This window comes from Mustelus asterias, chromosome 2, assembly GCF_964213995.1.
Source record: "Mustelus asterias chromosome 2, sMusAst1.hap1.1, whole genome shotgun sequence".
Classification (NCBI taxonomy): Eukaryota; Metazoa; Chordata; class Chondrichthyes; order Carcharhiniformes; family Triakidae; genus Mustelus; species Mustelus asterias.
This window is the reverse complement of record NC_135802.1, coordinates 80397015-80410307: the sequence shown is the minus strand read 5'-3', so window position 1 is coordinate 80410307 and position 13293 is coordinate 80397015. Positions and strand designations below refer to the sequence as shown.

At 57.7% G+C, this 13293-nt stretch overlaps 1 protein-coding gene across 2 annotated transcripts in view; it reads right to left on the bottom strand.

The window, feature by feature from the left end:
- Positions 1-5871, bottom strand: part of sem1 (SEM1 26S proteasome subunit) — a 29354-nt gene extending 23483 nt beyond the window's left edge. The window contains exon 1 of one of the 2 annotated variants that reach the window (XR_013500451.1): positions 5676-5814. Coding sequence is in view for 1 of the 2 variants with exons in the window: in XM_078238000.1 (XP_078094126.1) it covers positions 5676-5751 (76 nt within the window). In the remaining variant the exon portion in view is untranslated. Of the gene's footprint in view, positions 1-5675 lie in introns of both variants that reach the window. The other variant, XM_078238000.1, reaches the window with a different exon arrangement.
- Between the last annotated feature and the right edge of the window lie 7422 nt (positions 5872-13293).

The following is a 13293-nucleotide window of genomic DNA, read 5'->3' as shown; positions in this document are numbered from 1 at the left end:
ACCCACACCCCTGCACTCCACACCCACACCCCTGCACTCCACACCCACACCCCTGCACTCCACACCCACACCCCTGCACTCCACACCCACACCCCTGCACTCCACACCCACACCCCTGCACTCCACACCCACACCCCTGCACTCCACACCCACACCCCTGCACTCCACACCCACACCCCTGCACTCCACACCCACACCCCTGCACTCCACACCCACACCCCTGCACTCCACACCCACACCCCTGCACTCCACACCCACACCCCTGCACTCCACACCCACACCCCTGCACTCCACACCCACACCCCTGCACTCCACACCCACACCCCTGCACTCCACACCCACACCCCTGCACTCCACACCCACACCCCTGCACTCCACACCCACACCCCTGCACTCCACACCCACTCCCCTGCACTCCACACCCACTCCCCTGCACTCCACACCCACTCCCCTGCACTCCACACCCACTCCCCTGCACTCCACACCCACTCCCCTGCACTCCACACCCACTCCCCTGCACTCCACACCCACTCCCCTGCACTCCACACCCACTCCCCTGCACTCCACACCCACTCCCCTGCACTCCACACCCACTCCCCTGCACTCCACACCCACTCCCCTGCACTCCACACCCACTCCCCTGCACTCCACACCCACTCCCCTGCACTCCACACCCACTCCCCTGCACTCCACACCCACACCCCTGCACTCCACACCCACACCCACGCACTCCACACCCACACCCCTGCACTCCACACCCACACCCCTGCACCTCCACACCCACACCCCTGCACTCCCACACCCACACCCCTGCACTCCACACCCACACCCCTGCACTCCACTCCCCCACCCCTGCACTCCACTCCCCCCACCCCACCCCTGCACTCCCCCCCCACCCCTGCACTCCCCCCCCCACCCCACCCCTGCACTCCCCCCCCCACCCCACCCCTGCACTCCCCCCCCACCCCACCCCTGCACTCCCCCCCCACCCCACCCCTGCACTCCCCCCCCACCCCACCACTCCCCCCCCAACCCACCCCTGCACCTCCCCCCCCAACCCACCCCTGCACTCCCACCCCCACCCCACCCCTGCACTCCACCCCCACCCCACCCCTGCACTCCACCCCCACCCCACCCCTGCACTCCACCCCCACCCCACCCCTGCACTCCACCCCCACCCCACCCCTGCACTCCACCCCCACCCCACCCCTGCACTCCCCCCCCCCCACCCCACCCCTGCACTCCCCCCCCCCACCCCCACCCCTGCACTCCCCCCCCACCCCTGCACTCCCCCCCCCACCCCACCCCTGCACTCCCCCCCCCCACCCCACCCCTGCACTCCCCCCCCCCACCCCACCCCTGCACTCCCCCCCCCACCCCACCCCTGCACTCCCCCCCCCACCCCACCCCTGCACTCCCCCCCCACCCCTGCACTCCCCCCCCCCACCCCACCCCTGCACTCCCCCCTCCACCCCACCCCTGCACTCCCCCCCCCACCCCACCCCTGCACTCCCCCCCCCCCACCCCCACCCCACCCCTGCACTCCCCCCCACCCCACCCCTGCACTCCCCCCCCCCCACCCCACCCCTGCACTCCCCCCCCCCCACCCCACCCCTGCACTCCCCCCCCCACCCACCCTGCACTCCCCCCCCCCACCCCTGCACTCCCCCCCCCACCCCTGCACTCCCCCCCCCCCACCCCAGCACTCCCCCCCCCCCACCCCTGCACTCCCCCCCCCACCCCTGCCCTCCCCCCCCCCCACTCCCCCCCCCCCTCCCCTGCCATCCCCCCCCCCACCCCTGCACTCCCCCCCCCACCCTGCACTCCCCCCCCCCACCCCTGCACTCCCCCCCCCCACCCCTGCACTCCCCCCCCCACCCCTGCACTCCCCCCCCCACCCCTGCACTCCCCCCCCCACCCCTGCACTCCCCCCCCCACCCCTGCACTCCCCCCCCACCCCACCCCTGCACTCCCCCCCCACCCCACCCCTGCACTCCCCCCCCCAACCCTGCACTCCCCCACCAACCCCTGCACTCCCACCTCCCCCACCCCCCTGCATTCCCACCTCCTCTCTGCCCTCCTACCTCTCCCTCCCTTGCACTCCCCCAACCCCCTCCCCCTCCCCTGCATTCCCCCCCTCCCCGCCTCCTGCACTCCCACCAGCTCCCCCCGCATTTCCCCTGGCCACCTCCAGCCCCCTTCCCTCACTCCCCCGAGCCGGCCCCAACCCCCCTGCGCTCCCTCTGGCACCACTTTTCCCCCCTCACTCCCACTTGCCCCCCTCCCCGCCCTCCCCCGCATCCCTTACCCGCCCCACAATCCCCCGGCGCCCCTTACCCGCCCCGCACTCCCCCCGGTTGCCCCTTACCCGCCCCGCACTACCCCCCCCCACGCCACTCCCCCCTCACCACCCACCCCCCCCCCCCCCCCGGGCACTCCCCCACCAACACCTCCCGCACTCCCCCCACCCCCACCTCCCCTCCTGCACTCCCCCCCCCCCCTCCACCCCTCCCGCACTCCCCCCCGCACTCCCCCCCCCCCCCCCCCCCGCACTCCCCCCCACCCCTCCCCCCACCCCTCCCGCGCTCCCCCCCCACCCCTCCCGCGCTCCCCCCCCCCCACCCCTCCCGCGCTCCCCCCCCCCACCCCTCCCGCGCTCCCCCCCAACCCCTCCCGCACTCACCCTTCCCCGCACCCCCCCAACCCTCCCGCACTCCCCCCTCACCCCTCCCTCACTCCCCCCTCACCCCTCCCTCACTCCCCCCCTCACCCCTCCCTCACTCCCCCCCTCACCCCTCCCGCACTCCCCCCCACCCCTCCCGCACTCCCCTCCCCACCCCTCCCGCACTCCCCTCCCCACCCCTCCCGCACTCCCCTCCCCACCCCTCCCGCACTCCCCTCCCCACCCTTCCCGCACTCCCCCCCCACCACTCCCGCACTCCCCCCCACCCCTCCCGCACTCCCCCCACTCCCCCCCACCCCTCCCGCACTCCCCCCCACTCCCCCCCACCCCCCCCACCCCTCCCGCACTCCCCCCCCACCCCTCCCGCACTCCCCCCCCACCCCTCCCGCACTCCCCCCCCACCCCTCCCGCACTCCCCCCCCCACCCCTCCCGCACTCCCCCCCCCCACCCCTCCCGCACTCCCCCCCCCACCCCTCGCGCACTACCCCCCCCCACCCCTCGCGCACTACCCCCCCACCCCTCGCGCACTCCCCCCCACCCCTCGCGCACTCTCCCCCCCACCCCTCCCGCACACCCCCCCCACCCCTCCCGCACTCCCCCCCCCACCCCTCCCGCACCACCCCCCCACCCTCCCGCACTCCCCCCCCCCCACCCCTCCCGCACTCCCCCCCCCCCACCCCTCCCGCACACCCCCCCCACCCCTCCCGCACTCCCCCCCCCCCACCCCTCCCGCACTCCCCCCCCCCCACCCCTCCCGCACTCCCCCCCCCACCCCTCCCGCACTCCCCCCCCCACCCCTCCCGCACTCCCCCCCCCCACCCCTCCCGACTCCCCCCCCCACCCCTCCCGCACTCCCTCCCCCCAACCCCTCCCGCACTCCCCACCCCTCCCGCACTCCCCCCACCCCACCCGCACTCCCCCCCACCCCTCCCGCACTCCCCCCACCCCTCCCGCACTCCCCCCCACCCCTCCCGCACTCCCCCCACCCCTCCCGCACTCCCCCCCACCCCTCCCGCACTCCCCCCCACCCCTCCCGCACTTTCCCCCCCCTCCCGCACTTTCCCCCCCTCCCGCACTTCCCCCCCCTCCCGCACTTCCCCCCCCCTCCCGCACTTCCCCCCCTCCCGCACTTCCCCCCCCTCCCGCACTTCCCCCGCCCCTCCCGCCCACCCTTCCCGCACTCCCCCCCACCCCTCCCGCACTCCCCCCCCCACCCCTCCCGCACTCCCCCCCCCACCCCTCCCGCACTCCCCCCACACCCCTCCCGCACTCCCCCCCCCCCCCCCCCGCACTCCCCCCCCCCACCCCTCCCGCACTCCCCCCCCACCCCCCCTGCCCCCCCCACCCGCACTCCCCCTGCCCCCCCACCCGCACTCCCCCTGCCCCCCCCACCCGCACTCCCCCTGCCCCCCCACCCGCACTCCCCCTGCCCCCCCACCCCCACTCCCCCTGCCCCCCCACCCCCACTCCCCCTGCCCCCCCACCCCCACTCCCCCTGCCCCCCCCACCCCCACTCCCCCTGCCCACCCCCACTCCCCCTGCCCACCCCCCACACCCCCTGCCCACCCCCCCCACCCGCACTCCCCCTGCCCCCCCCCTCCCACCCGTACTCCCCTGCCCCCCCCCACCCGCACTCCCCCTGCCCCCCCCCCACCCGCACTCCCCCTGCCCCCCCCCACCCGCACTCCCCCTGCCCCCCCCCACCCGCACTCCCCCTGCCCCCCCCCACCCGCACTCCCCCTGGCCCCCCCCACCCGCACCTCCCCTGCCCCCCCTCCCACCCGCACTCCCCCTGCCCCCCCTCCCACCCGCACTCCCCCTGCCCCAACTCCCACCCGCACTCCCCCCTGTCCCAACTCCCACCCGCACTCCCCCTGCCCCCGCACTCCCCTGCCCCCCCGCCACCCGCACTCCCCCTGCCCCCCCCTGCCACCCGCACTCCCCCCTGCCCCCCCCCACCCGCACTCCCCCGCCCCCCCCCCACTCCCCCTGTCCCCCCCCTCCCACCCGCACTCCCCTGCCCCCTTCTCCCTCCCACTCCCCGTCCCCCCCCTCCCACCCACACTCCCCCTGCCCCCCTCTCCCTCCCGCCCGCACTCCCCTGCCCCCCCTCCCTCCCGCCCGCACTCCCCCTGCCCCCCCCTCCCTCCCGCCCGCACTCCCATGCCCCCCCTTCCCTCCCGCCCGCACTCCCCCTGCCCCCCCTCCCTCCCGCCCGCACTCCCCCTGCCCCCCCTCCCTCCCCGCACGCACTCCCCCTGCCCCCCCCTCCCTCCCTCCCGCCCGCACTCCCCCTGCCCCCCCCTCCCTCCCGCCCGCACTCCCCCTGCCCTCCCCTCCATCCCGCCCGCACTCCCCCTGCCCCCCCTCCCTCCCACCCGCACTCCCCCTGCCCCCCCCCTCCCTCCCACCCGCACTCCCCCTGCCCCCCCCCCTCCCTCCCACCGCCCCCCCTTCCCTCCCACCGCCCCCCCCCTCCCTCCCACCCGCCCACTCCCCCTGCCCCCCCCTCCCTCCCACCCGCCACTCCCCCTGCCCCCCCCTCCCTCCCCACCCGCACTCCCCCTGCCCCCCCCCTCCCTCCCACCCCGCACTCCCCCCTGCCCCCCCCTCCCACCCGCACTCCCCTCCCTCCCACCGCCCCCCCCTCCCTCCCACCGCCCCCCCTTCCCTCCCACCGCCCCCCCCTTCCCTCCCACCGCCCCCCTTCCCTCCCACCGCCCCCCCCCTCCCCTCCCACCGCCCCCCCCTCCCTCCCACCGCCCCCCCCTCCCTCCCACCCGCCATCCCCCCTGCCCCCCCTCCCTCCCACCCGCACTCCCCCTGCTCCCCCCTCCCCCCCAACCCCCTCCCCCGGGTCCCCCCCCATGCTCGGGCCTCTGGGGCCGCCTGTCAGTTGGACTAGGCCGCAGCGCGGGGTGAAGGGCGGCTGAGAGAGACCCCGCGGGGAAGGTCCGTCCATCGCGGTCACAGGGACCGAACGGCGCTCACCTTCTGCGGGAAACTCCTCGAATTCATCATCCTCCTCCAACAAGCCCAGGTCCACCGGCGCCTTCTTCTCCGACATGATTCAGCAATGGCCGCGCCGCCAGCACTGAGGGAGGAGCCAGAGGAGCAGAGACTAACCGCCCCTCCTTCTTACTCACAGTAAGTAATTAATTATCACACTCACTGTCCATGTTCAACCAAATGTAATTCACAAAGGGGAGTTTATGAGCTTTTTAATAAAGTGTTTCTCAATTGCACCTTTATTAATTTCTCAATTTTTAAGCTTGCAATGAAGCTTCAATGCCACCAATGCATGAGAGGCCATCCTTTAAAGAAAAACGTTTGCAAATCTTTGTTCTTGATAGAATTTGGACACAGGACAGAATTTTCCCAACCTATTGGAGATGAATTTATAACCCAGGAGGCTGGAAAAGTCACTGAAATTGATGGTAGGTTGGGATACTGACCTCTTCTGGCTTTCTCTGGGTGGGATTGAATGAGAGAAGCCAAGCTGCTTGGATCTGTCAGGTAAATAAGTTGAGATTTTTAAGCGGGCAACTAAGCACTGCTTTGTCCCTAAATCCTGGATTTTCTGCCCATGGAACGGTTCCCTGACATAGCAGCATTTCACCAGATGAGTGCACAGTGGGAACAGCTTCTTCAATAAAATTGACAAATTGATCATTGACACTGAAGACACCCAACCATGGCCTTTGCGAGACTGTTGTTCACAGCACTTCTCTTGGACAGTCTTTTACACAGGTGATTGCCAACTTAGAATCCTTTCGACCCATGAAGTCTGGACTTACTCTCTGAAGGCATCTTACCCAGACCCCCTCCCACCCCATACCCCACGGATTTACCATGGCTAATCCACCTAACCTACACATCTTGGGACACTAAAGGACAATTTAGCATGGCCAATCCACCTAATCTTTGGACTGTGGGAGGAAACCAGAGCATCCAGAGGAAACCCACGCAAACACAGGGAGAATGTGCAAACTCCACACAGACAGTAACCCAAGGCTGGATTCAAACCCTGGTGTGGAGATGCCGACGTTGGACTCGAACTGCCGGTGCAGGATTCGAACCCTGGACCAGGGTTTGGGTGACTGTGTGGTGTTATGAGGCAGCAGTGCTAACTTGTTGGAAGGTATTTCAGCTGTCTTGCACTTTACTGACTTATTGCAACACTATGCTGCTGCCAGCCTTCACTATGGCGAGGTTATGGAGCTCCACCTTCCAACTTGGCTGATGGTCAAGAGCAGAGACACAGCATGACCAACTGATCCAGCAGCAGCAGCAGGAGTAATAACTGTATCATGAGCTGCTTCTCCTCAGCCACATAACCCTTCACATAGCAAGTGGGATGGATGCAAAGATCCACTGGAAGGGGGCGAGAAATACAACATAGGCAGAGGAAGATCAGCTCTCGACATGCCTAAGCATCGGTGCTTCAGAAGGCTCAGGTTCTCATGGTAGGTTGCTGCTGACATTTGCAGCCTCCTGGAGAAAGGCCTCCTTCCCAGTGGAGCATGTGGACACATGTTAGCAATGGCCGATAAGGTGTCTATTACTGGAAGATCACCACCCACCCCCAATGGTGGCGTAGTGGTAATGTTACTGGATTAGTAATCTGGAGGCCTCGACTATTGCTCTGGGGACATGATTTCAAATCACGGCAGCTGGTGGAATTTGAATTCAATTAATAAATAAATCTGAAATTGAAAACTAGTCTAGTAGTGGTGACCTTAAAACTACTGTCAGAAGAGCCTTTATTGAATATAGAGTCATAGAGGTTTACAGCATGGAAACAGGCCCTTCGGCCCAACTTGTCCATGCCGCCCTTTTTTTAAAAAACCCTAAACTAATCCCAATTGCCCGCATTTGGCCCATATCCCTCTATACCCAAGGTACCCATGTAACTATCTAAATGCATTTTAAAAGATAAAATTGTACCCACCTCTACTACTACCTCTACATGAGGGCCCTTTAAAGGAGGAAATCTACCGTCATTTACCCAGCCTGGCTTACATATCACTCCAGACCCACAACAATGTGATTGACTCTTAACAGTCCTCTGAAATGGTCTAGAGCAGTGGTTCCCAAACTTTTTTCACTGGGCCGCACTTGCGGAATAAAGATTTGCTCGCGCCACAGCAAGTTTTTTATTTTATAAGAAATACATTTAAAAACAATAAAAAACAACTCCTAGCAGTGCTTGATTCATAACATAGAACACAACTACTTTATAATATGATCATGGGACATCCAGAAAGTATAAAACAATGCATCACTTGATGCTCTTGCTCTCACTTTGGAAAAATACCTATCCATGTTTAAATGTTTCTTTAATTGTCCTTGAATCTTCCCACCACACTTGCCATCCTCTCTCGCCGCACCCTTTGGGAACCACTGGTCTAGAGTGTAATGAGAATCTATTTTTACCTGTGTCTCTGAGTGCTAAATTAGTAGTGTAGAGGTTGTAACATTTAAGTTTCAAGATGTTCTCATGCTTGTTACGTTGTTTCCCACCTAGCAACAAGGGTGGGATCCTCGTGGACTCTTGTGATAGGTCACCAGATCAATTCAAGGGCCAGTGAACACAGTTCAGAGTCAGTCAGTTTCAGGGAGTTAGCTAGCAAAGGTGTCACAGAGACAGGAATAGGCAAAGATCCCAGTTAAATTAAGTTAATGAAAGAACTATGGGAAGCAGACTTTAATTAAAGAGAGCCATCGGGACAAAGGTACCATTGGACCAGTGATGTTCCGCTTGGCACAGTTGATGATCTGAAAGTGTGCTTGGAGATCCAGGGAAAAAGGAATCTCAGAAGGTGAGTTCGGAACCCTATAAGATGGGCCATTGTTGAAGCCATCTGAGTGGGACTTTGAGAAAGAATTCCAAGGGGAGGTCTTCAAATGTGAAGATTGGAAACGCTTGTGAAAAAGATGAAGTTTCAGTGAGATTGGTTAACTCTCAATGGACAAATGTCCGGGTGGGTTGTTGAGAGATTAATATTTTTTGGTTGCATCTGTCATTTATTCTGGAGAGTGGTGTGTCTGATCATCTGTTAATTCACATGTACCTCATACTTATCCTGAATGTTAGTGTATAAGATAGTTCTTGTAAACTGTTTTATCTTTCTGAAGTTATATAATAAAGTTTATTTTTGTTTGTTTAAAACCCATGGAATTGTTTGGCTTTATTCTAAAAGCAGGTGTCTTGAATCTCAAACTTTGACTAATTTAAACAAAATGTTATTGGTCCCTAACCAGATCCTACCAACAAGTGGTATGGGGAACTGCCCAAGGATCACAACACAGAAAAGTTGGAAAGTAAAACTGGATGGCCCTCTTGACATCAAGCTAGGCAATGGAAATGACAGCAGCAAACCCAGGCCTGTCAACCTTGCAAAGTCCTCCTTATTAACATCTGGGGGCTTGTGCCAAAATTGGGAGAGCTGCCTGACATAGTCATACTCACCAAATCATACCTTATAACAATGTCGCAGACACTTCTGTCTCACCATCTAGGTCTTGTGCCACTGGCAGGATGGGCCTGCCAGATGTGGAAGCACAGTTGGGAGGAAGTTGTCCTGGGACTCATCAATATTGACTCAAGACCCTATGAAATTCCATGGTATCAGATCAAACATGAACATGGAAATCTACTGCTGATTACCATCCACCACCTTCAGCTGATGAATCAATGCTCCTCTATGTTGAACAATGCTTGGATGAAATACTGGGGGTAATGAGTGCACAGAATGTACTCTGGGTGGGGGTGCCAATGTCAATCACCAGAGTGGTTTGGTAGCAACATTTATCAAGCCAACTAAGTCCTGAAATCACTTCAAAACATCATCAGATGTCAAAGTATCATGCAGATAGGATGAGAATCTGGTTTCCTCTTGATATCACAGTGGATAAGTTAATTATGCATAACTCTAAACAAAGTGCAGCACTCATGGCTTCTGATTCCAATCACTTCCTGATTAAAATAATGGACATTCTGTAGTTTCCTTTCATCTCTCCCCTTACGAATTGACACAAACATTTACTGTTACCACTATGTTATCACTGTGCTCAATGGATAGATTCAGAACAGGGCAAGCAGCTTAAAAACAGCATCCATTAGGCTCTGTGGGCCCTCAGCAGCAGCAAAATTGTATACAATGACAATCTATAACCTCATGGCCCAGCATATCCCTCACTCTACCATTATCATCAAGCCAGAGGATCAGCCTTGGTTCAGTGAGGAGTCCAGGAAAGCATGCCAGGAGTAGCATCAGGCGTACCTAAAAATGAGGTGCCATTCTGGGGAAGGTGCAACACAGGACCATATGCATGGTAAACAATGAAAGCAGCATGTAATAGCCAGAGCTTGGTGATCCTACAATTAACAAGTCAGACCAAAGCTCTAAAATTGTGTCATATCCAGGTGGTAAAGGACAATTAAATAACTTACCAGAGGAGGAAGCTCCACAAATATCCTCATCATGAACGATGAGAGAACAAAAGACATATCAAGAAGCAATCATTTCCAGCCAGAAGTGTTGAATGGATGATAGGCCTTCTCCCGAGGCTCCCTCACAGATGCCAGTCTTCAAATTCAATTCACTCCACATGATACCAAGAAATAGCTGAAGGCACTGGATACAGCAAAGGTTGTAGGCCCTGACTACATTCTGGCAATAGTGCTGAAGACTTGTGCTCCAGAATTAGCCACACTGCTAGCCAAGCTGTTCCAGTACAGTTATAATACCGGCAGTTACCAGACAATTTGGAAAATTGCCCAGGTATGTCCGATCCACATAAAATCAGGACAAGTCCAATCCATCCCATCAGTCTACTCTCAATCAACAAAGTGATAGAACAGGTCTTTGGTAGTGCTATAAGGGTCAGTCAGCTACGTAACAATAATCTGCTCACGGATGCTCAGTTTGGATTCTTCAGGGCAACTTGGTGCCAAACCTCATCACAACCTTGGCTCAAAGAGCTACATTCCAGGGCTGAGGTGAGAGTAACATCTTTTACATCAAGACAGCATTTTTGGCATCAAGAAGCTCTAATAAAACTGAAGTCAACGGAGAAGAAACAGAAAATGCTCCACTGGTTGGAGTCATACCAAGCATAAAGGAAGATGATTGTGAAATGTTGTAGGCCAAACATCTCACCCTCAGGACATCACTGCAGACGTTCCTCAGGGTAATGTCCTAGGTCAAACATCTTTGCTTCATCAATGACCTTCATTCATCATATGGTCACAAACGAGGATGTTTGGTGAGGATTGCATAGTGTTCAGTACCACTTTTAATTCCTCAGAAACGGAAGCAAAACATGCACGCATTTAAGATCTAGTTGATAAGTGGCAAGTAATATTGGCGCCATACAAAGTGCGAGGCAATGCCTGTTTGGAGAAATGCCTTTGTGCACTGTGGCGCTTGCCATAGTCTTTTGACCTCTGATATTTTGTTTGTAAATACTTTAGGGCAGGAGCCATTTCATCTGCCATTTGAAACATCATGTTCAGCTGAATTTGACTGCATTTTGATGGCTGCAAGGGAACCTGCTAGTATAAGAAATGGCAGAGAATAATTAAAACTTCAGTCCGCCGCTTTTTACAGGACATTGACTGTTGGGTGAATCAGTATAGCTTTGAATATTCCAGCACCAGCTCCAATGGAGATGTAGGGAAATTTGAAAATAAGTTGGAAATTTTTCCAGTCAGTGGCAGAACTATGTAATTGCCACAGAGTTAAACAAGAAACCTGGACAAATAAGAGCAGTAACCTTGTTATCAGCACTGGGGAAAGAATGCTGCAAAGCTGTATTGCACCCTAGATCTTACTGAGGAGCAGAAAAGCCTGTCTTGTGAAATTTTGGAGGCCTTGAAGACCCACTTTGAGCTCTCTACTAATGCTACTTATGAAAGCTGTGTTCAACACCAGAGCGCAGGAAGAGTGGGGAGAACATTGATTAATATGTAGCTGCATTGAGAATTCTAGCTGAATCTTGTGAGTTTGAGCAACTAAAGCATGATCCGATCAAAGATAGGATTGTCTTACGAACAAAAGATCTCATTGTGAGAGCATGTCTGCTTAGAGGAAAGAAACTTCCTCCCAAGAAAGCTATTGATGTGCTGAAACTCTGAAATGATTAATCATCAACTAAACAATATAGATGGGAGAACTGAAGAGGCTTTACACTGGGTGGAGAGGCAATTCAGGTCTTCCAAGCACAGGGTAATGGAGAAAAGGAAGAACTATTTACAGAAGAGCCAGCAAACAGATCAAGGTCGGATTACTAGATATTAATTTTTCAGAGGGCATTACACAAAAGAAAAGGAAACATGTCTGATGTGGGGAAAGCAGTGCTCTAACTGCAAGAAACTTAATCATGTTGCATGCAAATATTTCACTGGAAAGAAGAAAAGTAAGCTTATAAAGAAGGTTGCTGAAGAGATGTCAAATGATGATCCTGATGAATAATTCTACACCCACGAAGCTCATGGAAAAAATGATTTGTTGCTATTGGAATGATGACTGCAGAAGGAGAGCATCAACTCAATGTGAAGTGTTAGCTAGACAGTGGTGCGACATGCAACATCATGAGCTTCACAGACCTGTGTGACATCATTCATGATGGTGTCGTGAAAATGAAATGACCAAAGGCTATATGATGAATCAAGACTCACCCCAAGAGGACAATTTAAGCTGAGAGTCCAATATGATGATGGGAAGAAAGATGATTTGCAGTTGCAAATGGTAGATACTAATCAAAATCCACTCATCTCAGCTGAAACAAGTCACAAGACTGGTCTGGTAACCCTCCAACTACCAGATTTGCAGTGTTTAGTCAAATACAAAGTCATTGAATTCTGATCTAATCCTAAAGAATTACAAAGATATTTTCATGGGTCTTGTATGTCTACCTGGTGAATATCATAGAAACATGCATAGAAACATATATGTAAACTAGAAGCAGGAGAAGGCCATATGGTTCTTTGAACCTGTTCCACCATTCATTATGATCATGGCTAATCATCAAATTCAATACCCTGATCCCACCTTCCCCCCATATTTAAACATCTCCATCTTGAAGTAGGAGAGATCTAACATCTTTCCAGGAGAGTTCCAGCTGTTCTCAAGTCCAGCCTGAAAGAGACGATAGAGGCACCTGAAAAAATGGAAGTAATCAAGAAAGTGGCAACTGCTACAGACTGGGTTAGCAGCATGGTGGCAGTGAAAAAGCCTGGAAAGCTGAGAGTGTGCATAGATCCAAATTATCTCCATAAAACTTTGAAATTATTTCACTACCCCATGCCACCCGTTGAAGAAAGTTTGGTGCAACGTGCCACAGCAGAAATCTTTACTACCCTGGATGTGAAGGATAGATGCTGACAAGTGAAGTTGGGTGAAAGCAGCAGTTTTCTGACTACATTGGATGCCATTCGGGAGTACAGATAGTTGCAGATATTGCCTGGCATGTCTACTGCTCCTGAAAAGGATCAAAGCAGGTAGCAATAATCTTCCGGGCATGGAATCCATCATGCATGATCTACCAGCCTGTGGATGTGGAGACACGATGGAAGAAGCCATTATAGATGATGATCAAAATC